This window comes from Leuresthes tenuis, unplaced genomic scaffold (assembly GCF_036924035.1).
Source record: "Leuresthes tenuis unplaced genomic scaffold, fLeuTen1.0.hap1 SCAF_8, whole genome shotgun sequence".
NCBI classification, from domain to species: domain Eukaryota; kingdom Metazoa; phylum Chordata; class Actinopteri; order Atheriniformes; family Atherinopsidae; genus Leuresthes; species Leuresthes tenuis.
The window spans coordinates 19,617,847-19,643,439 of NW_027325362.1; the positions used below are offsets into that span (position 1 = coordinate 19,617,847).

Here is a 25,593-nt window from a genome sequence, read left to right on the forward strand (position 1 = left end):
AAAGACAGAATCCAATGTTTGTTCCTCCCACACTGGCAGAACGGGAGACAAGCGATCTCTATATTGCATTATCCAGATGCTCCAGCCCCACTGGGAAATGAGATACTGTCATACGTGTATCATGCATTGCATTCATCAGCAAGGCATAAAACCAGCGGGGGAGCAGTAGTCGTACCGTCTCTCCCCACAGAGTGTGGAAGCCACAGATAAGATGGATGCTTGAGGATACGATGGGTACTACCGAGTGGGCTGGACCAGAACCCGCCTCTATCCCACCTGGGCTCCTGATCACTCCTTCAGCTGTATGAGCAACACGAACAACTGAAACCAGGTGGTACAGCTTCACACAGCTGGATTTTTTAGCAACGATCAGCGAAGGGAAAACAACTAAAATGCTCATCTAATCCCTTCTTGACTCTGATATCTAATGTAAGCACCTTCTACTCATCTCAACAACCTGGTCTCTTCAGGAAAATTGTGGATGACGTCTTGTAAATGTGGCCATCTCCAATCTAACAGCTTTGGACGTACAATAAAGCTGAGCAGTGTGATCTTGTCGCTCCGAACAAAGGCACGAGCCCGTGGGCCTGCTGCAATCCCCTTCACGCACACACGACACAGACAGACGATTCATTTTTAATTCTGGCTCATGAGAATTTAAAAACATGACTTACCTTGGCCTTGACAAGCCTCTTGGCAGTCTTAATCTTGGCTTCACAGAAAGCCCCTCTGTACTTGGCACTCACATCCGTCCCCACCGTCAGGTAGGGGGGCTCCTCCAGAGTCTGAAGAAATGAACATAAAGGAAAACTGAGTTCAAGGGCTTTGATAAATATATATGTGCATTCTTGCAGCCAAGACTGGAGGACACACATATAGAAGTATAACATAGTGTCAGCCAGCAATGCAAAACCCACCCAGCACAGTGATTCATCCATGGAAAACACATACCATCTGCTCTGGGTATTGGAAAACAAGCCTCTGAGGAAGCAAACAAAAAGGCCACTTTGCTGCAGCTTTGATGATTGCAAGGAAGAAGCTATCCGAAACACTAAGCACCATCTTGTGTCATCACTGGATGTTTATCAAACCTTTCCCCCACGACAAGAACACATTCAGAGAGGGTAGGGGACTAAGAAAAAGGAGGAGGGGAAGAAGAAAGAAAGAAAAAAAGCTTTCGGTGTGTGCAAACGTGGGCAGATGATGTTTGCGGTTCGTGAAGTGTGGATATAGATTTACTGAAGGTGTTTCACCAAGACCTGAGCAAAAGCCTAATCTTAATGGCGGTATATTTAGACATTTTTTCTAGAATAAAATCAAAAGTAGGCCACACTTTTTGCTACTTCTGAGAGCAGGTTTGAACCCAAGCTTTACTTACAAGAAAACATTAGAATGTCCCAAAATCATTTAAAGCACAAATGTGCTTTTTTTTGTAGAGCAATAATCAAGAAAATACTTCCTTTTCCTCTGACTAACTGAGCAAATGAAGCTGCCCAGGGAAAATGCTCATAAACAAGAACAAGTAATTCAACAAGTTATCGACAAAATTCCCAAAAAAAACAAATGTGTGCTCAGTGCTCGTTCCTCTAAAAACTATCATCAACTGAAAACACTCAGTGTGTTTAATTCTGAAAGGTTTTTCAAAATGCAAATACATCAGGAAGTCGATCACAACAGATGATTGTTCCAAATAAATGAGCAAAGAGTGCACACATTGCCACGCAATGCTACAAACTACACCAACAGTTAGCAGTCGGGAAGCAGCGAAAAGGAACTAATCACTCGCACCAGATGCCTCAGTTGTACATACTGATGCCATGATGAAAACACTTCTGGCATATAAATCAGCTCACATTTGAAAACTGTAGCCAGCACCGATGTGCTCCATCAAGGTTTAACGGTTCAACCTAAACCAGTTTAGATCCAAGCCTGGTCCGTTTGATTGTAACCGGTGTGGCTCAGAGCACACCAGCTGGCTAAATGACCCTCTGCCTTTGTGCAAACACTTGGAACTTTTCCAAACAAACTGTACGGCATGTGAGCAAACGTCACAGTAACATGGCAAGTAAAGAGCAGCAAGCAGTTTGGCAGACAACAGAGGGAGTGCACGTGGAGAAGTGAGCACAGCAGCTATGGGGAAAACACAGGGAAAAATGTTACTTTCTGTGTATTTTAGGCCTTTTCGCAAATGCTTTTCAAGCTGAGAACTGATGTGCCTTCATTGGACACTGGCATCATGTTTGAAAGTACGACTGGGAGCCAACAAGGAAGGTAGTAACAAAGGTAACATGGGATGTATGTGGAAGGGTAAGCCCGCACTTCTCTGACCAACGATGCTGTTGTCACGGCAGGTAACAAAGACATTTTTTTTTTCATTCACCCTTTTTCATTTTTAAGGGTTTAAACATAGAGGTTTTAGCCTTTTGCTGCCACTTGGCAGCAGTCTCATAAATATGTGAAACAGTCAGAGCTGTGGACAGCTCTTAGTAGCATTTGCGCTGTTGTTGTTCCTTTAGCTTTGCTCTGCAGTGGAGTCAAAGTGGACAAAGATCTGCTTTGTGATGGAGTAAAACTAAGCATTAAGATAATGAACCAGTCTATCTGACAAAGCAAGAGAGAAAAATAATAGCTGTAGAACTATGATGCAAGCACAATAAAAAACTAATCCTTTAGAGATGACGCTGGCATCATTATTCAAACAAGCATTCGAACATCCATCCAAAACAAGCCAAACCTCCTGCAAGTATTAAAGGGTAGGGACTTCTTTAATACAAAGAAAAATATTCCTGAGCCGTGCTAGCCGACATTACTTTTGAAAGTCTCCAGTAAGGTCACAGGATCTCTAGTTATGTTATTAAATTACCTGCTGATTTAAGTAACTTAGAAGGAGAACATTTCCTTGCAGCTCTTTGTACACATAAACTGTGCAGACTTTCAGCACAGCTGATTCTATGGTCTATAATCTATACCTCTGCAGGCAAATAACAGGAATGAATGCTCCAATATCTCATTATTGTGTACAAATGCACATAATCAAGCATGTGGAGCTCAATCGATATAGCCTGACAAGTTGTTGCAATTTTACAGTCGATATTAGGCATAATTTGCATTTTACCTTGTTTTACCTTGTCCATAAATTCAAGCTAACGTGAGTACTTTCACAGTATAAACTGATTATTGTTTAGTTGGAACAAAAGATACAGTAAAAACTTTCATTTTGAATTACAAGCCAATATGAGACAGACTACAAGAAAAAGTAACCCGAGTCCACTAAGTATTCATTTTGTCACACACTAACACAGACCGTGAATCTGTCATAGTCAAACCAGGACAGCGTGCTTCATCTCCAGTGTCTTTGAGATTCTGACAGATGGATTTCAGGGCTTCGAGTCCGGTGCACTTCAGCTTCCCTGCCTCGTTAGTCTTTGGTGCATCAGCTTCTCTGGACAACATCAGCTTCACGCCGCAGCCATTTCCACTGGCTGACCAACTCTCTTGTCAGTCATGGCTGCAAAACAAAGCTGGACTGCTGCTGTGTACAGACCACTGTTCCCACTCCTCTTTCATGCTAATGCTCGTCTCCTTTTGCTGCCCCAGATTTAAGCCGGAACCTTTCTTTATTCATAAGAGGAGTCACAGTCCTGAGTCAGTGAGGGCAGCTTGAGTTAGCCTGACAGCTGTGGTTGCCAAAACCTACACAACCCTGCAAGACACGGGTGATAACAAACTACTGAGGCCCGAGTTACATTTGTCACAAGCCAACACAAACAAAGAACAGTTTTGTTGTTTCCAGTGATAACTCCCCTTCGCCCTGCATTCAGTTACAACTATGAAAGAAAATTCCATTCCCTGGATAGATTGCCATTTAGCCTACAGCTGTCAGGAGAAAAACACTGACTAGTTTCATTGCTTCTGCCAGAGCCAAATGGCAAACAAAGTTTCCTCCTTCCACAGAATGAAAACTAAAAAAGAAAAAAAAAAAAAACTAGTCAAGATGACGACGATCAAAGGGCCGGAATTCCTCTCATTAACTTAAAATAACGCCACGCTCCTCACAAGAGCTGCTCTCCAAAGATTCTGTGAGAAGAAAAACAAGAAACACTATCTTTTATAAGGCTGAGGTGCAGCCTTAGCTACCAAATGAAAACAATTCAATGCCACAGGAAAAACAGCACAACAACCGAGATTGGCTCTCTGTTCGTGTCGTGCTGCTGATGTGGAAAATACTCCAGGCACATGTTGCTAGATAGAACGTACAGATGTGACTTGGCGTTCAGTCACAAAACACACCTGAGGCTGGCGTGGACGGAAAAACAAAACAAACAAAAAAAAAAAAGCTATTTAAACAACTGTAGCATCTTTTGCTGCAGAAAAGACTCAGATTGCATCTGAGCAGAGATACGGATCTAGGTTATGATGATGGGGGATGATCCACCTGGATATCAGTCAAGATGTGCACAGACAGAACAGCAGGCAAAAAAATCTGTGTGTATTCAATCCGAGCTTTTCCCCTCCACGAAGGAACAAACGCTAAAGGTGCGGTAATGAAGCGCTTTTGTCATTACTGTCGGAGAATACACACTGCTTAAGAGTACATTTGCGTTGCCAATTACGGGTGATCAAGGCCTTCTCGGTGTCAAAGCCATTTGAGTCTGGGATGAAAACAGGCAGCGCTGCTACATTAAGTCACAACTTTAATCATCCCAGCTTCACAGAAACAAAACATGCTGGTGTGACACCGGCAGCAGCAGAATGAGATCGGTTTCTGCTCAATAAAGACTCTCAGGTCATGAAAAATTTAACAGCCGACTCCATGGTTGAAAATAAGCTCCTGCTTATAGTGCATTTCTTGGACAGCCTGAGTGACTACAGCGATTTCATTGTAAGGCGCAGTACAAAGGTGCTTCCAGGCAGCTACCAAAAGGTTAAAGCTGGGGCACTGATAGCACAGTTGTGGATGATGCATACGGCCTCACGTGATAACAGTCATAAAAGGGACTCTTTAGGGAAGGACTCCTTTGGGACTGACCCAAATGAGTCAACACTTTCACTATTTTCACTTTCCCCCCCCCCCGTCTTATATGCAAACCCAAGATATAAGAAGTAGCAATCCGACGTTGTTAATTAACAAATTATTATAACTTTAAACTCATCTTCAACAACACCAATACAAGAACAGCTCATTTGGTGCAGCCCCAATCGCAGGCTGTAATCTTGGGACTATACAGCGTGTGATTGATCGCATTATTGCTTTAAATAATGGATTTCTGATGGATTTACACCAAATCTGACTCCGCTGAGAAAGCTATGAGCCTCTTCGAAAACATTGTGCTTAATGTAGTACGTATCCTATGATAAGTACTACATTAAGAGAGGAGAAGTTAGCATGATTTGACAGAGATAAAGACATGTTTAGGTATTATTAATAATTACATGGTTAATGTTAGAAACCCTGTGTTAACATATTGCATCAAAATGTCCTTTTCCTGGATTACAGGCAGCCGTGCCCAACCCTCTCGACTTTACACACGAACCACACGGCCTGTTCAAACACAGTTCTTCGAAAGTCGTGCTGGATGGTACGAAAAGGATACAGATTTTCTATTTGTCAGCACGAATATACAATTTTCAGTGAGTCCACTGCCCATCAGTAGTTTAGCTGGACTAACCCTGGACAGGAACTGCAGTTCTCCATTAAAGTTATTTTTGCCACGTAATAAAGATGTCATCAACTTTACTGATGTCATCTGGGCTGACAATGCACACATTTTTTTTTTGTGCTATTCAAAGTGATGAAATCTACTTCTGTAAATCCAACAGCAGCTCTTCACCGGCCTCCCACCCCTGTCTCACACACACGGGACATCAGCCTCTCCCTGCTTAATGCAAACACACTGGATCAAGATGCAGTCAGGATTGAAACACTCGCTCCTGTCGCCACCAAGGTCTGCCCACTTTTAGACGTCTTACGCAACCTCTAAGCAAGCCTTTTTACAAAAAAAAAAAAAAAACACTGAAAAATTGAGCTTTTTATCGGTTTCTGTCACAGATGGACAAGCAGTCCCGTCGCACTGCTCCTCTTTGCTTCGAGCGCAAAGAGTGAGCCCTCGTATCACTACATCACCGATGAAAATACAGACTTTTAAATGTGACGGCTGGCTGCTCGACCACAGCGTGTTCAGCGAGTGGAAGAATCAACAAGGACCGCACGACAGCTGACACTGAATCAACTGCAACATGAATAACGAGTGAATGAAAATATTAATGTAGCGTTCCCGTCCTGCTGCATTCAGATACACACATGTTGGTTTGTTCTCAGTTCTGTGACTGCACACTATAAGAAGTTAACACCACAAAGTGCTTTACATTTAACTGTTGGACCACATTTAGTAAAGTCTAATCAAGAAGAAGTCATATATGTTCAATGGTGTGAATGATACTGAACTGCATATTTTAAAAACTTCACATTGAGGAACTTTGCTTTACTAAAATACCATATAGGAGGGTTTTTAATTCATTATATTGTTCTACAGTGAATAGGCTTGTAGGCCGAACAAAGGAACATGTAAGAGGCATGCAGGAAAGAATTAAGCTCCCTCCCAGCCTAGCTTACACATACAATAATCCTGCTGTGAATCACCTCTTTGTCCAAACTAGAGTGACCACAATTCCAGTGACTGGTGCTTCAGTAGGAGTTGCCTTGGCAATGCCATGGCAGCTTTAAAGTGGGAAAGAAAGAGCAACAATAACAACTTAAATATCTCTTGTGTCCACACTTGTTCTCAAAGATTTAGGGTAGTCGACATATCCACTCCTCTAGAGGAATCAGCCACAATTCTGTGGCAATAAGTTCTCAGCAAACCTAAGGCCTTTTCACGCAGGCCTTTCAAACCGAGCCTGATGCACCATCAATGCCCACTGATGTCATGTGTGAAAGTATGGAGGCGGCAGGGAGTTGATCCGCCACTGAGCTGCCAAGGAAGACAATAACAGTGGCAAAATGAGCTATGTGTCTAAGGGCAAGTTAGCATGGCAGAAAACGCTGCTCGAGCCAACAACTCAGTCGTCACTCAGCTGACTCTGTGACGCTGGCCTGTTACTTGTAAGGACACAGTGATACGGGGCTGATCCCCCTCTCTGGCATATGTTAATTACCAAAGACGAATAGCATTGGTTTAACAAAAAATCTTTTTGGTGCCAAATAAGCCCCAACCGATGTGTGAACAGGTCTTTAGGTTAATATGTACCAACCAAACATCACACCAACCATTCTCCCCCTTTAATCCACAAGAGCTGTAGTGACCTTTATTTGCATTATAACCTCAACATGGATCTGATTATTAACATTAACATTATCATTAACATGTTATCTTTGATGGCCTCAATAATTTAACGCCAAAGTTACAGCTGGATTAATTTCACAGTTCTACAAGTTACATTTAACACTCAAACATAAATGATATACTCAAATATACACGCTTTGACATACTAATAGATTGCATCCCACTTTGAAAAATCCATTTGAACAAAGTAGCGTGTTACCATGCAGGGACACATTAGGGGGACTAATGTGTCTGACCTGCTGAGACCCTCTTTCCAGCTGCATGAATATGTAACATATTATCACAGCACCACATGCTGTCAACTGTCACTACAGCAGCCAACGCTCGTCTAAATGCTGGAAAACTTCACAGAATAAGTTTCAATCTCACAGCAAAGTAACAGTCATTTCATGAACAGCGCTGCCTCGACAACCGCTGCTCTGACACCACGGAGCAACTCGTTAGTAGGTTAAGGACTGTTTTAATACGGTTTAAAATTAATCAAACGGATCACAAATGAGACATAGATATCCTAAAACAACAAACCCCTCGATTACACAAACTGCTGCTCCATAGAATCCTTCATTAGGCCTCCTCTGTCCCCTCACTACAAACCTCACACCTCTTCTTGCTTACATCTCCAGCTTCTACACCAAGCCGAGTACATCTTCAAGATTACTCCTGGTAGAGTAAGACAGGAGCTTTTCGACATTTCGGATTAAACAGACATTTGCTTAATGAAAAATGTATAAGATGGACTTACAAGATTTGAGCAAACCTAATGATTAAACCATTTAATCCAGCATACAGCGTTAAAGCAGCATGCATAGCTCATTAGAAAAAAAGGCTGTGGGCCACAAGGCTAAGTGACAGGGAGTGCTAAGTGAACACGATGAAATGTTATCATACAGTTGAGCCATTGAGCAGATAATCCTACACAGAGCAGTGTATCAATAGAGCACTATAGAAACAAGAAATTCGACAACATTAAAGGGAAAAGTCAAAGTGGAAACATTGCTCCTACCCGCAGTTATGTGGATAAGCGAGCGAAAGCAAAACACTAATGTAATATAGATCTGCTGCAATTTGTTGAAGAAAACTAAATGAATAAATGCAGAATGTTCATGTGCTTCACTGCAAAGTTAGCCTGCAAGTGAATAAAGTGTCACTAGTGTTGCATTATCATCTGTGCCTTGGCTGAAGTGTATGATGTGTGGTTTTAAGTGATGGCAGTAAGAACTCCACTGCCTTCCTGCGACAAAGTATGCGCCACATAACTACAACCCGTCCCATCGGTCGAGTCCGAGTCAGTGGGCAGCGGGAAAAGTATGGATGTAGGTCAGCTGAGCAGGTTCGGAAGCAAACGAATAGCTTCGTTTTTCTGTCAGATTTAAATTACTTCCTCGTTTTACCTGGAGAGAAAGGCAACATTTTCCCATCCTGTGATGCTTTCGGCTGCACTTTAATTTGATACTTAAATACACCGATGACATGTTTACTTGTGGGTGGTGGCATAGATTGTATGAACCAGAATAAGCAGGGCTCCGTTAAAAAAGACAAAGGGACAGACTACAAATCATTACTACAAGAGATTCCATTGTGTGCGCCACTAACTGTCCAATCACAAAAGCTTGTCAACACGCTCCCTTTCTTTTCTCTTACGCCATGTCTTACGTGTGGCAAATAACAACTAAATATACTGACACTCTGCCGAGACTCCTGTCTGCTGCCGTGATTCACGTGGCAACAAATTACAAATGAAGACACACAAGCCTGAAGGCATAAATAGAAGAAAGAAAAAAAAAACAAACACAGGATGAGAAAAGAATTTCCAGAATCTCACTCCAAACAATGACAGCAACTTTTCACAGCTCATTAGGTCAGTATTAAAAAAAATACATTCCACAGCCCGCTTGCTCTGCCATTCACTCACACACAGCAGCTTTTACATACCAGCATATCAGGGGGCCACGTCAGCATATGATTCAATAACACAACATGATAAGAGCATAACATCAACATTACAGCCCCTAAATCCTGTTTGCATACAACCCTGAGAACCTAAGATCGTGCACATCAAACAAATGTAGAACTCTGGCATATGTCCAAGAGCCTTTGCCTGGTCATGACGCCACACATGAAAAATACAGCCATAGTTTAATTTGCCATATATAACGTAGAGGCATGTTTCAGTGGAGCTGAACGAGATAGAGCTGCAGAAGTAGTAGTGGGCAAAGAGTTTTTTTTTTTGTCGTGGCACTGGATGCATGCAAGAAAGAAAAAAAAATGAATGAACATACCTTCATCTCTCTATGAGTCCTCGAGGTGACCAGCGTAACGAATCCGAGGCTGAAAACAGAGGGCGAAGGGGCTGTTAGAGATGACAGAGGGTGCCAACTTGAGTCTGCCACAACAACATACGATCGGTGTTATGATGACATCACTTCTACTGCCACACTGGTGGATGGCGTGGAAAAGCTGGGCGACAGGCGTAGACTTGGATGAACGCGGCGTCTGCACACGGAACATCCCTTCGCCGCGTTTCTTATCGCGAACATCCCGAATTACGACTTCAATCGACGGGTGAATGGGCGTGCGTGCCTCGGTGTGCAAGTCCCACTCAACAGTGTTGCACAGCAAACCGTGGCAGACTGATCACTCTCATCCGCCACAGTCCCTTTTAAAGCCGTTTATGTAATGCCTGGTGCGCTGCTGCCAGTCAGTCACCAGTCAGACTTGGTTAGAAGCTACGAAGGGCGAGGACACACAAAGTAACTAGTTGCTGTTATAGGGAAGATGCGGGTTTCCTCTGTCGGTCAGGGGGGGAATGCGTGGATACATAAAGAGCTCTTAGTTAAAGGGATAGATAGTGAAAACGCCGTCGGTTCTGTGGCTCAGCGGCGTGGTGTGCCTGCCGTCTGCACCGCACCGACTATACCAACAGTACAGCAGAGGATGACGCCATTTCTGTAGCTGACAGTCCGATAGGAAGGAGAACACTATCGCACAAATACGGAAAAATTGCGGGGACTACAGTCGCAATTCACTTGCCCACGTCAGAGCCATTTCCATCTCGGAGAGGAGTCTCTTGTGTGCTTTTTTTTTTTTTTTTTTAAAAACAGGAAAACTGCCCAGAGACCGCTTTCGCTTCTCTCCCTTGTCTCGGTGAGCTGCTCTCTGCAGAGAGTACACCCGACAGCAAAAATAAAGCGATAACAACTCCGCTTATGAGCAGGCAACACTGCCACTAAAACCTTCACAGAAATGTCACGCCAAAGCCGTGCCGCAATAGCAGTGTTAAGTTGAACAAAGTGAGACTCCGACGGTGTTGCCAGATAGAAAGTCACTTTCTTTCCCGAGAAAATGTTTCCTTTTTGGCTGGTCTGACATTTCGCTGACTGTTCACTGAGTAACGATGAGTGAGGTCGCTTCTGACAAAGGAACAAGTCGACGAAACGGCTCGCAACAAGGTCAAGCTCGAGGAAGACTCGCACGGCTGCGACGTCTCATTAATTCCGACAACATTTTTTTTTATTGTTCTAAGAGGACCCAAGGTCGCAGCCCGCATTTGTGGCTCTGAGTCGCGTTAAACGACCGCGGAGGATACAATGTCATCCGCCCCAGACTATTTACGAGACCAGCCGCTGCGAGAGTGACTGACCACCTACAACAATAATGCACTTACACAGCCCGAGTCGAGTCTCTAACGCCCCCCCCCCCCCCCCCCTGTCCTGAAACCTGCAACCGTGGCTAACTACGGCGTCGAGTACATTTAAACCCTCTTTACTATAATCCCGTCCAGACAGTTTGTCAGCGGCGATGTTTGCCAGTTACGGAAATGTGCAAAAACACTGGTCACGCACACATAACACTGAGGATAACCTGGGTTCTCTCCGGCAAGGGGAAAACAGTCCACATCAAATCTGCTTTTATAACCACCACAGATCAAGCGGACGAGTTCCTCTATACAATGTGGCCCATCTGGTCCAGTTTACGCTGGACAAGTCGATCGTGGGAAGCGAACCATACTGATGGCACAAAAGAATGGCCTGACAATGCAATCTACCTTTTAAACTATACCGTTTGTTCGGTGGTCGACGAATCACATCCCGCAGCGATGTCAAGCCCGAGCAAGTCGCCTATTGTTTCAAGTAATATCACTTTTCACGTCCGTTAGGGAACACCATGACAGGCGCTGCTCGACGACAAACCTCCCCGAGGATTCCTCCGCTCAACAACACAACACTCCGGTGCCCGTCCAGCACACTTGAAACTATTCAACCTCGGAGGAGCGTAACCTTTCGCTGCGCTCATCAGATTAATTTGGCTGGCTAAGGAAGAACTTTCTTGAAATCAAGTTTTTTATGCATTCTTAGACGACAGGTCTTTGTCGTGAAGTCACCTAATTCATTCATTCCCTCAAAGCCCCCTAAACATAACAGATTCTTAGTTAACAAGTTAGCTAACGTCACGGTTGGCTTGGTAGCAGCAGGGAGGCATGCTAGTAAAAAATGTTCAAAATAGCGATTGGTTTGCCGAACAAAAGCAGGCTTACCTATGCTGTCAAGTTGAGAAACACTTCTGTTTTTCGACGAAAGTGTATTAGTAATCCATAGGAACATTTATATGAAAGAGATGACAGGTTTTAACGTCGTCCGTTGGCTCCTGGTTGATGTTGGATGCGGATTGGTAAAGTGGTTTTTGCAGAGAGCTGCTGTTTGCCTTGTTGAGTAGCTCCTCTAGCCTAGCTCTTTCTGCGATCCTCCCCCCGCCTCCTGAGAATGATTGACGGGCATAGTCATCCCGCCTTTCTTGAAAATACGCTCGTTCATTGGAGGACACGGTTCCCAGTAGCAAAGGATTGGCTGTTCCGGGAGAAAAATATCTACAGTTAGGAGTACCAAGTAATCCTACTGGGTGGTTGTCACAAAACAGAGAGAAAAAAAAAAAAAAAAACTACAAGCCCCAGTTTTGAAGAATATTTGTGCGTTCGATATATATTATAGAGTAGTCCGTCAGGCCGTTTTACGTTGTTTTCCCCGTCCTCTGAAAGGTCTGCGGCGTTTCCCGGGCAATGTAAAAATATAACCGCAACACACATTTATGCCAGATACTCCCATTACGTTTCCCTCCTACTCTGCGCCTGCTCTGTAACGCAGACGAAGCTTATATAGGTAGCTCATCAAAACTGGCTCGTGTTGAAAAGCGGTTGTACAGTGCGCAACACAAGCGACGCTGGCCTAGCTTAGCATCGAGCCAATCAAGTAGTAGCTCACGGACTCAACATGATTTGAAAGTGTGGATGTCACGGCCATATCGCGTGCCTTATTCGACCAGCGTGGAAGTGGGAGATTTTATTTTGGAAAAGGAAAGAAGGAAATGGTCAACGGTGATATAGAGGTGCGTTTATGTTAGCCCGCTAACGCTAACTAACTAGCAGTCTGGCTAACCGGAATTCGGGACCGGCTAGTCAGCAGAGTGACACGAGACGACAGCCAAGGTGGGTGGGGTTGAGAGCACATCAAGTATCACAGCAACATTCATGTGTAATCTTAAAGTCCTTAATATTGTTTAAAGTTTACGTTTTCACTTGAAAGAATATCGCATCGTGAGATAAATTACTGCAAATATAACAGTTTTCAAGAAAAAATACTACCTATGATTGTAGAAGATTGTAGAAAAAAAAGTTTTTTGGGGTTTTTTTTAAGAAAAAAATCTTCTTAGATTTGAAATATTTATTTGGTCCTTAGAAGTGTAAAATGAAATTACTGTCAGTAACCTACTTATTGGTTAAAGTAATAAAGTAACTTTCACATCATACAGAAGAACTGACCGTTGATTGACTTTACTCCGGTATTATTGTAAAGTAAGGTACTTTTATTTTAATGATCAACAACAAGAACTGCGACACTGGGTGTTTTATTTAGTCATGTTAGGGATTTAATAGCTCTGCATAGGGGCAAAGTTCTATTGGGACACAGATCTCCCATTACTCTAATCACATCTTTTTTTTAATTATTATTATTGTTAAGTCTGCGAGTGTATGACGTGCAAAAAAAGTTAATGTGAACTGCCATTGCTAATCCCGCTATTACTGCTACTGCCATACAGCTGCTGCTTATACTGAAACTAGTGGTTATGGTAAACATTTGTGCTAGGGATATTAACCCTCAGTATTAGCTCGCTGTTTGAAATGCAGTCGGTGAAGGTGTGATCCAATACTTGTCTCGCCGTTTTTTCCTTTATTCAAGTCTTCCTACAACTGACAGTTACAGGGCACACATGTTGAAGAAAAAAGGTCCTGCAATGCAAATGGCTCTTCACGTGCACCTGGCAAGGGTTTTTTTGTGTGAAGTATGAAGGTAGTATTGGATCAAAACAACTGAGCAGATGTCCCATTGGAAATGAGTCATGCATGTGCATCTGGAAATCCCAAGTTCCAGAAGTGGGAACTAAGTGGAAATCTTCTTTCCTACCAACATAACAGGCACACCTTTTCAAAGCTCACACTTTTGTTTTTCATTCACTAAAAACACATCTATATCACACTCCTACTGAATAAGGTGTAGTCAATGACAACATTTCCACATCAAATTACATTGAGTTTTGTGATGCTGTAACAAAGAAATGAGAGTTTCTGAACATGAGCTGTTCACAATGGGATTCGTGCACCTGCAGCGAAGAATGTGGAAAGGTCTAACTGTGTGGTCTTTGTGTTTGCGACTGAGGAAAAAAGATCCTGAAGAAGCAGGTGCTCAGTTGTTTAGTTCCAAATATTACGCTCACATTGAAGCTTAATAAACCTGTTTTACATGTCTCGGTACAATTCTGGTATCTCATTTGGGTGATTATGTAAAGGAAAAAGTCAGTGAATTGTAAATTGCCTTAAATTTTGTATCGAGAAACCACAAATTACTTGAGATGAACACAGCCAGCATCATTAACCCAGTGGTGAACACAATTTTGACATATGCTGTGCACTCTAGTGTGAAGGAGCCAGTAATGCCACCATTATTTCTGTAAGATACTTTCTAATTGCCAATGCTCTTAGAGGATGATGATGCTTGAAACTGCTGCATCTGAGGCTCTCACCTGATAATCTCAGCACCACAAGCACTGGGCAGATGTCACTTCAATGCACCGCTAACATAACTTCACTGGAGTCGTGTCCTTGTGTTGCCATAAGTTCAGTAAACATTCCTGAAGGAGTAAAACCAGCGATGGGCAGACAGGCCTCCGTTTTTTTTTGTGGCTTGAATCTATACAGACGTGTGTAAAGTTAACAAGCAGATGGATAATTGGTATATAATGCAGATAGCATTATCCAAGCTATTTTTCAACTGCTGCAGCTATATTTATGTTTCTGTCTATGATATATATGCACTGATCTTATGGAGAGAACCTCACTAAAATAAGTGAATCAGTGGGACACGGGAGCACATCCCAATGGGGCCCCCAAAAGTCCTCACGCTAACCAAATATCAAAGTACCAAGCTTCTTTTTTCATTAACCATTCTCAGCTTTTTGAATGAATGGACTAAATATTCACCGAACAGAAATCTTTTCTTTTATGAAACGTCTGTCAAATTGTTCAAAGCGACTCTGCCGGCTTTTTGTTTTTGATCTTTTGTGGTTTTGTGAGGCTGTGTAACTTACACTCAAACAAACCACTTAAAGTTGTTGCACACTCGATGATATTCTGGAGAGGCGCTGTCATCGCTGCGAGTTCTTTCAGTTTGACTTGCTCTTGTTTTGTGCTCTGTCTCCCAGTGTAGAGTCGAGTGAACTTGAAGCCATGGACGGCGCCTGTGAAGCCGCCTCAGACCGAATTTTGCTGGAACCATACAAGTACTTGTTGCAACTGCCAGGTGAGTCCTTTTCGCTCAGAGTGGCTGCAGGGTTTGGGTAGATGTGGAGAAGCTGTACATTGCTTATAAGTACTCCACAGCGATGGACACCATTTTGATGTTTTGCAAGTTTGACTCTTTACAAGAAGAGGGAAAGACCTCAATAATGAGGACTTTTCTCTTTGGATCTACAGTATTTTGAGTTATTGAATGAAGTATGTCTGATGCTGCAACATTCTGGACTGTTTGGTGGGGGGGGGCACATTCAGGATATTTAGCTTCCTCCATCTTCTTCTTTGGCAGATCATCATACATGTCAGTATAGCTGAATTCACTGGACAGAAGTTGTCCTTCAGTTAGTTGAGTTATGAGTCTGTGGTTATGGAATCAGGTTTTTCTTAGAGCCGAGCATATTTTTGGAAATGTTTCAAGCGACTGCGAGATGACACGTAGGCTGATTATCAGTCTTAAATTCTGATGCCTTTGGTCATCTGACAAGTGAAACAGAAAATTGGAAATTCAGCTGTGTTAATACACACTTGTTAATACACGTTTTCCAAAAAGATGCCAAGAGATGGATCTTTCACATATGTACAGAGCCCCGAGGCCTATTTGCATCTAGCTGAGCGTGCACATAAAGGAGTGACTTGAATCATTACCGCTAGTGCTTCTCGAGTGTTTAGCGTATAAGAGCCCTTTTATGCTCATGTTACATACGTAAATAGGTTTGTCTGTTTCAAACGACTGCTGGGATAGGCTCCAGCCCACCCGCTACCTGATTGACGGTCTAGAAAATGGATGGATGGATGTTTCAAACGACATGGAGCGTCACTGCCCACATGCGTGCTTTACGTTGGCACGGTTGTTAGGCAACACATCCACCAGAGGGCAGTGCAGAGTTCTGATATCGGTCTCTGTGCCGAGGTGAGCTAACATCATAGATGTGTTTGTGGTTCAGTACACATTCACCCAGACTCTCTTCAAAAAGGTTCTGCCATTTCTGTTTTTGTCTTCTTCTTGTTTGTTTTTGTCACACGTGAGCAATACTGCACAATGCTGCCCCCCCCACGGTTTCTGATGGTACGGCGGACAGAAGCGCATAAATGCGACCTCAGCCTGCCAAGAGTGAGCTGTTAAAACATGAAGGCAGTGGATGGAAACACTTTTCTACTTTCACACACTTTAAATCGGTTTTGTTTTCTTCATTTGGCTCAGACGCTGTGAAATAACCACTTGATGATGCAGCAAATTATTGTAGATAAAACTGTGGTGGTTAGCTTTTTTCAACACCACAGCCTGCCTGATTCCTCTGAGCTGCTGATCATGCGTCAGATTAACGCACCTCTACTGGGTGTTGGTTAACTTTAATGCAGCTGTTCACACTAGTGCCGTGCTGAAAGTAACGTACATGTTACAAGATCCAACTTGGTCACTTTTTGTAGGCAAATTGTGACGGAAAAGCACCAGAAGGTTAATTCACACATGACACCAACACTCTTTACATTGTTGAAAAGCAGGACACTAAAAAGTTTGATTTTAAAGCCTTTTATCAGACCATGTCCAGTGTTTTTGTCAAAGTTTGCTCATCCGGGCCCTGTGTGTGAGGAGGCTACGTTTAAATAAATAGATTTGGGTGGAGCTGGGGATCCCGTATGGTGTTGTGGGTGGGGGTGTCCCTCGCTGGCTGCAGTGTCCTCCCGCTGCAGCTGGTCGTCCCCTGTGCAGCCGTGTCTGGCTCTTGTGGGCCCTCCCTCCCTGCTGGTCTGCTCGAGAGTTGGGGGGGGGCACACACACATAGGGCACACACCATAGCACGATAGGGTTGGAGGTGCTTGCTCGAGGGTGGGGGATTGGTGGTGAGGGGGGGCCTGCGGCACAGGAATGTGGCGCTGTCCTCCCTTCTCCTGGCCTGCTGGGGTGGGGGGATGCTGTGGGCTTTGCCTGGGTCGCTCCCTCCCACTGGTGCTTTTCCACCAAGCCCTGCCAGGATGTTTACCAACTGGATCCCCACGGGGTTTGACGGCCCCCTCCTGACTGGGGGGCCGCTGTCGTGCAGCTCAGCCCTGGCTGACTCTGTTGCTGGCAGGGTCGAGCTGGACAGCATGGTTCCTGCTGGCACTGAGGGGCAATCCAGAACACTGACCCAACACACCAGCACCAGCTGTGATCCAGCAGGTCACTGGCTGTGCTCACTGGTTGATGCTGAGTAAGTGCTGAAGGTCAACATCACTGCTTTATATTCGACTGCTGGAAGGCTTTGTTTTTGGTGGATAAGGAGGTTACTTACAGAGCACAACACAAACTTCCACACATTCATCTATACGCACCACAGCACACCTCACACACACACACACACACACACACACACACACACACACCTGTCATTGTCTGTTCTCTGTCCTGTCCTTTTGCGTTCCACTGTCGACGTTTCTAGTCTTCTGACTAAATCGAGGGTGTTTTTTAATCAATAAAGCTGGTTAGATAAGATGGTCGAAGAGAGCTGGTGAAGAGCACAATTACCATCACTTGCACCTATGCACATAAAAAGTTTTTTTTGTTTGTTTTTTTATGTTTTTTTAAAAAAAAAAAAAAGTATGATTAAATTGCATATGTAACAAAATTGTGGTGGTCAGCACCGTCACCTCACAGTGAGAGAGTTCCAGGTTCAACTCTCTGTGGAGTTTGCATGTTCTCCCCGTGTATGCGTGGGTTCTCTCAGGTACTCGGGCTTTCTCCCAGCGTCCAAAAACATGCATGTTAGGTTAATTCCTCCCTAGGAGTGAGTGATGGACTGGCGACCTTTCCAGGGTGTACCCCGCCTCTCACCCGATGACCGCTGGGATAGGCCTCCTGTGAGATATCACATGTTTAATAACTGCTGCCCAAATGGCACAGTCTGAGCCTTGCTCAACAATTCAACCCCCCCCCCTCCCAATAATCTTATCGCTGTTTAGGCTGCGGCTGTGAGCAAACAGTGGAAACTGCTTTGCTCGCGAGTTCAACAGAATAAAAAACAAAAAGGTTACAAGACCGCTGGTGTTTACATCCTGGTGTTCCTGTGAGGTAAAGACTCTGATGGACTTCTGCTATGGGTTTAAATGTTGAGTCTAACTCAGACCTTCAAGTGAATGTTTTTCATAAGAAGTAAGTTAAGTTAAAATATAGTGAGGACTCAGGAGTGTAGGAGGCTGATGTCTTTTTGTGAGTTCCTATATCTAGAGCTCTCTATGACTACAGCAATAAGGGCAAGTCCCTGGTCACATTCATCTAAAGAGTATAGGATTAAAGTCCTTAAAGCCTAAGTAGTACGACTCTGTGTTCTAATGCAGATTTAACTGACTCTTTTTCTTTTGTGTTAAAACGGTACATTCTTCTTTTGTTCTCTCTGCAGGAAAGCAAGTGAGGACAAAACTTGCCCAAGCATTTAACCACTGGCTCAATGTTCCAGAAGACAAACTGCAGGTGAGAAACTTGCCCATTTCAAGCCTCTTAGCATTCAAGTCCTCTGGTGTTTAATGCTGCAGAAGGCTCCAAGGTGGTGAGGAGACGCTGAAGCTCATGCTAAAGAGCGTCCATGATCTGACAACGGAGGTTGTTTATGCAGCAGAAGATAAAAAGGAATGATTTAAAAACAAACATCCCCCGTGGAGATGCACTTGATTTGTCTTTAACATTGAAGAGAGGAGGAAGACCGCAAATTGATGTCGGTAATTAACTGCAACAACTGTTGTTTGACCTCCAGGAAGAATGTTGAGGCACGTCAACAGGATATCATGTTTACTGGATGCCAGCATTTCATTATAAAATGCACTGAAGTCTCACCAAGTACCTGTTTTAAAGAAATCTATGAAGTTCATTATAGGTGAAACTCTTTAAAATGCACAGTAAAGGGTCTGGTGAAGGCGATGGTTGATACTTGAGCACTGTTTATGTGTTTTAGACATATCCCGCTCTCATTCATCTCCACAGGGAGAGCGCTGCTCGTTGTGCTCCTGATCAACTCTGAGAGCAAAGTATTGGCACGAGTAAAGCGACACACAGCAGCTCAAGCCAACCTGCAGCTCCGCTCAACGGTTTCAGTGTGTTGTAACGCAGTCTGGCATGTGGCTGATTAGCCTGCAACAGACACACAGAAGCCCAAACAGGAGGCTTATTGTTTTTGCTCTGTTAGATTGGTTTCAACTTGGCCATTCAGGATTTGTTGGAGAGCTCCGACTATTGACGTTATTGTACTGATAGCACGAACATTGTTGTTACTCGGTAACAGGCTTGTATGCGGTGAGAAAGATATTGACTCATCTAATCTTTGCTTTCAGATTCTACAATCTTTACATGGTGCGGAATGCTAAGTGCTGAGCCTGTCAGCTCTCATTTGATTTGCACTGCAACAGGTCTCCTTTTGTCCTGAATGTTTCATACTCCCCGAGCAGAGTAACAGTCCTGCAGCAAAGCTCCGAGGTCACACGCTTGTCCCCTGTGGTCATTTCATTATCCAGTCGACAAAGAAAAGTCTTCCCCTCTCCGCTGCCCTTTTTCAGATAGAAAAAATGGGTTCATATGTGTGAAGGAGTAATAAAGCTGGAATTATCAGTCAGTCCTGTCCTGTCAGCCCCTCCCCAACAACATTATCACAGCCCTCTGTTGCTGTGGGTTGTTCAAATGACTGAATTCAGATTGCAAAATTAACAAAAGGAGCGACTTCACATTCAGAACTAACATTCTCTATTATTTTCACGTTAGATGGTTTTGTTGGGTCTTGATTGAAGTGCTGACATTTTCTGTTCAAGAGCTCACGTTCTCCCTGAAGCTGAAGTGACATTTTACTTCAGAGTTCTGAGCTTGATCAGTTCCTGTGGCCTACATTCACATGCAGATTGTCTCCAAATCAGCAGCCGATCTCCCGTTAATGGCAGTTTAGACAGAACCTCGCTGTTTTGGTACAGATCGTAGTTGAGCTTTGAATCCGTGTAGCAGCTCGGCAAACTCCCGCTGAACCTGTCACAAGGACGGAGAGCGCTCCCCGTCGTCATCGTTAGCACACTACTGCCAAGGAGCCGATGCCATGGAAACACCCGTGCCTTCAGATAGACGGAGGCAGCGACAGTGGCGCTCTCACTCATTTAGCAGTGTTTTGTTTTTTTTCTTTAATTATCAGATCTCATGTGCTTTACAACACAGCAAATATCTGTAGCGCATTCAAAGGAGCACCTGCACTCCCTGAGGGACGTCTCAGTGGAAGTAGCTGCTTTTCTCAAACGGAGACCGATTAAAACACTAAAGCTCGTTGACCTTTCAAAGGTTTGACAGCGACATTTATTGATGATGTCGTTAAACCCACCGAACAGAAGTAATGAGTCTTGTCTGTTGTCTTGTAGTCCAAAATCATCCGGTGCCCACACTGTCCCTTTCACATGAATGTTTCCATACTGAGAGGACTTACGAAGCTGATACCCAGCACTGCGAGACTGCTCAGTGTGAGCTCCGTTGCTATGGTTATTAGTATAGATGAATGACAAAATGCTACCCTGGGTGTGTTGAGCTTGCTTCGTGGTACATATGAGTCTAAATTATAGATGACAGCATAAACAATAACCTGGCATAGTAACCATGTTGTTTGCCTAATGAAAAATCTCCTCTGCGCCTTTTTTCCCTGGCTGTTAATGTTTTGTATCGTTGTGTTGACAGTTAATTAGCCAGCGGCTCCATATCTATATTGTGGAAGTTTGTCTTTTGACTTCAGCACCGAGCATCAGGGCACTGCTGCCATTTTCAGTTCAACTGCAGCTGAGGGTGAAAAAAGAATAGATTCCAGAAGAGGATGCCGCAGTCTTGAATACTCCAGTTGATGTTGCTTCCAAAAAAGTGTCAAGGCTCGTGGATATGAGAAGAAATGTTGAATATGAAATCTTGCCTGGGCTGTCCTCTTGTTCCATTAACCCGACAGGGACTTGCAGTTTGTAAATTTGACATGCGCTGGATGTGTGTGTTCACTGCAGCTTCAGCCACCACACTGTCTTGAAAGTGGCTCACTGATGCCGCAGGGCGAGCAAGTGTCAGGACCCTGCTGAAGGAAAGGTTGTGTTTGGCGGATAAACTGCTCAACTGACACAGCCTTGGCCATCTGCCTGACCCACTGAGGCTCTCTTTGTGCTCTCAGGCCCCCGCACAAACAGCTTTCATCACCAGGCCACACCACTTGTCTTTTAGATCAGCTCCAGCCAACAGCACAGCCAACTCAGGACAGCAGACACCTGATGGCAACCCTGACTGTTCTGTGTTGGATGTTGACGTGGAACAGCCAGCGTCTCCCGGTGGACAAAAGCCCGTTTACAGACTGTACTGGTGAATGCCAGATAAAAGCAGTTCCCATTTTTCTGTAGCAGGCGCTGCACTGCCTCCTGTTTGAGAGAAAGTCTCAAGAAAAATGTACTGCCAGCCTTTCACTCACCACAGCAGTGCAGGGGTGGCATTTGATGGAGGGTTGTACTGCATTAAACTGCTGGAGCTCGTTGGTACACCTGTCAGAAATGGCTGAAGCAAACTACTCGGTATTCGTAGCTCCATCAAAAGTGAAAGTGCTCTAAGCTCTGCAGTGACGCCTTTGAGTGCTTTACCATGTGACCAGACTTCTACTAACTCATCGAGCCACGGGTGCTCTGTCGGGTACAACATCCAAGCGGACCAGAGCAGCTCTATCAGACTCAGAATTTGCTCCACTGTGGAGCGCATCTTTGCTGAGCTCTTAAAAACTCAAATTGCCTGCTTTGTTTGAGCAACAACCGTTTTGTCCCTTAAGGAGAGCTGCTGCTGGTGAGGCGGTGCAGGCAAGAATGTAGACATGGCACCCTCTGCTGTAAACACGCTGTAATGCATAATTTAGTCCTAACTTCTATGAACGCGTTACTGTCTCTTTAAGTAGTCAAAGTGTTGGGAAAAAATGATATATTTCCTCTGCCTAACTATTTACTATCAGCTGCAATCTCTAAAAACTGCTCAAGTAATTCCAATATAATGAGTGAACTAAGATACTTTTTTATTTTTTTAGGTGATCACTGAGGTGACGGAGATGCTGCACAATGCCAGCTTGCTGATAGACGACATTGAGGACAGCTCCAAGCTGCGCCGTGGCTTCCCCGTGGCGCACAGCATCTATGGCATCCCCTCAGTCATCAACTCCGCAAACTACGTCTACTTCTTGGGGTTGGAGAAGGTGCTGACCCTGGATCACCCCGAGGCTGTCCGAGTATTTACCCGCCAGCTGCTGGAGCTGCACCGCGGGCAGGGCCTGGACATCCACTGGAGAGACACCTACACGTGTCCCACTGAGAAGGAGTACCGCAACATGGTGCTGCAGAAGACCGGGGGCCTCTTCGGCCTGGCCGTGGGCCTCATGCAGCTCTTCTCAGACTGGAAACAGGACCTGAAGCCCCTCCTGGACACACTGGGCCTCTTTTTCCAGATCCGCGACGACTATGCCAACCTGAGCTCCCGCGAGTACAGCGAGAACAAGAGTTTCTGCGAGGACCTGACTGAGGGCAAGTTCTCCTTCCCCACCATCCACGCCATCTGGTCCCGCCCAGAGAGCACCCAGGTGCAGAACATTCTGAGGCAGCGCACTGAGAACATGGACATCAAACGGTACTGTGTGGACTACCTGGAGAAGATAGGCTCATTTGCCTACACCCGTCAGACGCTGCGGGATCTGGAGGTGGAGGCATACCAGCTCATTCAGGAGTTTGGAGGAAACCCTCAACTGGAGAGCCTGGTCAAACATCTCAGCAAGATGCATCACGAGGCTGAAGCCACAGCAGAGTCCACCAGTGAGGCACACTCCAGCCAAAGCTGCTAATCCTCCACTGCTACGCGATTGTCGCGCTGATGTAGACACACACATTCCAGAAAAGCTGAACTGATGGCGGTATGTCAGAGTCAGAAACGCTGAGAGACAGCACAGCAGCCCCAAATGTTGCCTTTCTTTTTCGTGTTCCAGACCGCATCCTCAAGTGTTGCTTAACAGCACGCACCGGTCGTTTTTGTATCTGAAGCGTGGTGAAATGGATTTTTTTTTTAGCTTTGCTTTTCGAATAAATGAAACTGAAAAAAGCCTGAAAGCTTTCCTTTTGATCTGCACAGCATAAAATGCATTTTCCTCCGTTTCAATTAATTATGAGTGGCTTTTTTCTCACTTCCCTTTTCTAAAGACACTGGAAAGGTGTGTTTGTTTGTTTGTGTGTGTGCGTGCGTGCGTGGATTTGAGTATCTAAACTCAGTAAGTCACCAGAGTGCCAATGCTGTAGAACGACCTTTGGAACGGTCTGATTGCTATGCGACGCGCTGGCTCGCTTGTGCAGTAAACTCCTGTTGATACGTTTGCTTCATTTGCAGCTGTCCTTACAAAGCAGTTCACAATCAATACAGGTTTTCACATCTCTAATATATTTATTAGTGTGATGATCATATTTATTTTTAGACACTGGTGCTGGTTTGCATTTATTGAATAAAACATGTCTAAATATCCACTCGCCTCATCTCTGAATCTTTGTTGTTGCTGTTGAACAGCACCATCTACTGAGGACTCACGTGTATTTCCAAAACAGTTGATTCTGTGACTTCCTGCCTCCCTCAGTCTAAAGCAGATCTGATGTCTTATTGAGGATCCTCCTCTCATTGATTTGATTTTCTTTGTAACAATGGCCCAACACACAACCGCCTTTATGAGACATAAAGCCATCACTATCCATCACAGGAAATGTGACACTCGGACTTATTGTGCTGCACTGAACCCGTGTTCATTCTTTCCTCTGTGGCCAGCCAGCTTTTCCGAGTTCATACAGAGCAGCCTGCCATGTGCTTTGTCTTGAGAGACCTTAACTGAGCACAGGGAGGTGCGGGGCTGTGCTCTGCTGGAAGACTGCTGAGAAATGTTTGGCACTACTTGAGGCTGTCTGTCCCAGACAGCTCCGTTGACTCACTAAAGCTCCCGCTCTTGACAGCTGCAATTCAATTAATTATGTGTCTTTTTGGATTGAATTGAGCCTCCGCTCAAAATGCATCTATTCATCAAAATGTCAAGTTCTCGAAAACCAATGGGGGGGGGGCGGCTCCTCGAGAAATTTTCCTGCGAGAAAATGTGATGCAAATGCGTTTCTGATTTGATAAACAGCAGAGGCGCGCGGACTGGCTCTCGCAGCGCCGACTTTAAGTCCATCACAATAATCAAAGCGTCTCCCGGCTTTCATTTCTTCTCTCTAGGTTGACGAGATTGATTTTCTTCACCCCACAGTGTCTTGAGTTTGTGTTTGAGAGTGAAGCGGAGTGAGCTTTTGTGTAAAGAGCGCCGTGGCTCGCTCACCGTCCCCCTCATCCTCCGCGTGTTACATTATTTATCACCGAGCTTTGTGCTGCTCGGTGGATCTTTCATAAACGCTCAAAATAAAAAGTGAAAACCTTCTTACATGGATTGCAATTAGTGGCCGTGCTTACTACGCTCGTGCTCCTTTCCCGGTTTCTATGGCGCTTCTGCTGAACTGAGATCTTACTCTTGAAGTTTTCATGGTGCACTTGGCACACATTTACTGCTCCAGGCTGGCAGAACAACTGCAGTCCCTCACCGGAGGACTGCTGAGCTGCTCTACTAGACTTCCCGGCTTGGCATTTCATTCCTTTAACACCAAGCGAACACATGGAGAACACCTACATGACAGCTGAATGCTTTCAATGCAACTTTTTAAAAAAAAGATGTAGGTGGATCAAAGGTCAGAACTATTAGTTTACAGCTTGGCGTTTTAACTGTGCCACTGCGTCCAGGGATGGCTGAAAGCGATGAAACTTCTACAACAACTTGATACCTGTTGGGGGGCTATTTCAGCTGCTTGTGAGTGACTAACAGCAACGGGGGAAAAAAAGGAAAGAAGACACACTCATAATGCTCGGGTGGTTCACGGTAATGAATAAATATGTCAGAGGGCAAGAGTGTGTCACTTTTTCGTCCAAGTTTCAGACAACGCTGCGAGAAATCGGATACACAGAAAATCCTTGTAAAATGGGATCGGATTGGCCTTTTTCGTGGCATTTGTTGAAAAGTGGGAAATTACCCATTATCAGCAGACTTATCCTTAAATGTCACTCGACACACGGACTTCACCAAAGACCAAAAAAAAATCTAATAAAAAAGGCTTTTTTCAGTTTAAAATATTAAAGTCTGTCATACTGATGTCGCTGCTCCCAGAGCAACACGTTCTCATGCATAATTCTGCCCGCACTCAGCTGTTTGCACCTGTTTGAAACCTCTGAGTCTCCGTGTCCTGTCGGGGAACCAACCAAAGACAAGCACCAACTTTTTCCTTCTCCTACAATTACTGTAGAAAGTAGTGAGAGAGAGAGCTTAAAATGACCTTTTATTGTTCATTTCATGACGTTCATCA

General features: G+C 44.4%; 2 protein-coding genes across 3 annotated transcripts in view; one reads left to right on the forward strand and one right to left on the reverse strand.

The window, feature by feature from the left end:
- arid4b (AT-rich interaction domain 4B) overlaps positions 1 to 12,099 on the reverse strand; it is a 33,511-nt gene extending 21,412 nt beyond the window's left edge. Inside the window, exons 1-3 of one of the 2 annotated variants that reach the window (XM_072391294.1) lie at positions 11,878 to 12,099; positions 9,623 to 9,671; positions 675 to 785 (exon numbers count right to left, since the gene is read on the reverse strand). In XM_072391294.1, the coding sequence (XP_072247395.1) occupies positions 675 to 785; positions 9,623 to 9,628 (117 nt within the window). In that variant the 5' untranslated portion in view covers positions 9,629 to 9,671; positions 11,878 to 12,099. Of the gene's footprint in view, positions 1 to 674; positions 786 to 9,622; positions 9,672 to 11,402; positions 11,551 to 11,877 lie in introns of those variants that run through there. The other variant, XM_072391295.1, reaches the window with a different exon arrangement.
- Positions 12,100 to 12,366: 267 nt separating this feature from the next.
- ggps1 (geranylgeranyl diphosphate synthase 1) lies at positions 12,367 to 23,649 on the forward strand. Its single transcript, XM_072391297.1, has 4 exons — positions 12,367 to 12,822; positions 15,093 to 15,190; positions 18,561 to 18,631; positions 22,215 to 23,649. The coding sequence occupies exons 2-4, from the start codon at positions 15,118 to 15,120 to the stop codon at positions 23,016 to 23,018; spliced, it is 948 nt and encodes a 315-aa protein (XP_072247398.1). The 5' UTR covers positions 12,367 to 12,822; positions 15,093 to 15,117; the 3' UTR covers positions 23,019 to 23,649.
- Positions 23,650 to 25,593: the final 1,944 nt, after the last annotated feature.

What these genes read in the sequence shown, in the direction of transcription:
- ggps1 (XM_072391297.1), top strand. Translation starts at nt 15,118, where the DNA reads ATGGACGGCGCCTGTGAAGCCGCCTCAGACCGAATTTTGCTGGAACCA. An exon ending in GTACTTGTTGCAACTGCCAG is followed by an intron (nt 15,191 to 18,560) that starts GTGAGTCCTTTT and finishes TTCTCTCTGCAG; the next exon opens with GAAAGCAAGTGAGGACAAAA. An exon ending in TTCCAGAAGACAAACTGCAG is followed by an intron (nt 18,632 to 22,214) that starts GTGAGAAACTTG and finishes TTATTTTTTTAG; the next exon opens with GTGATCACTGAGGTGACGGA.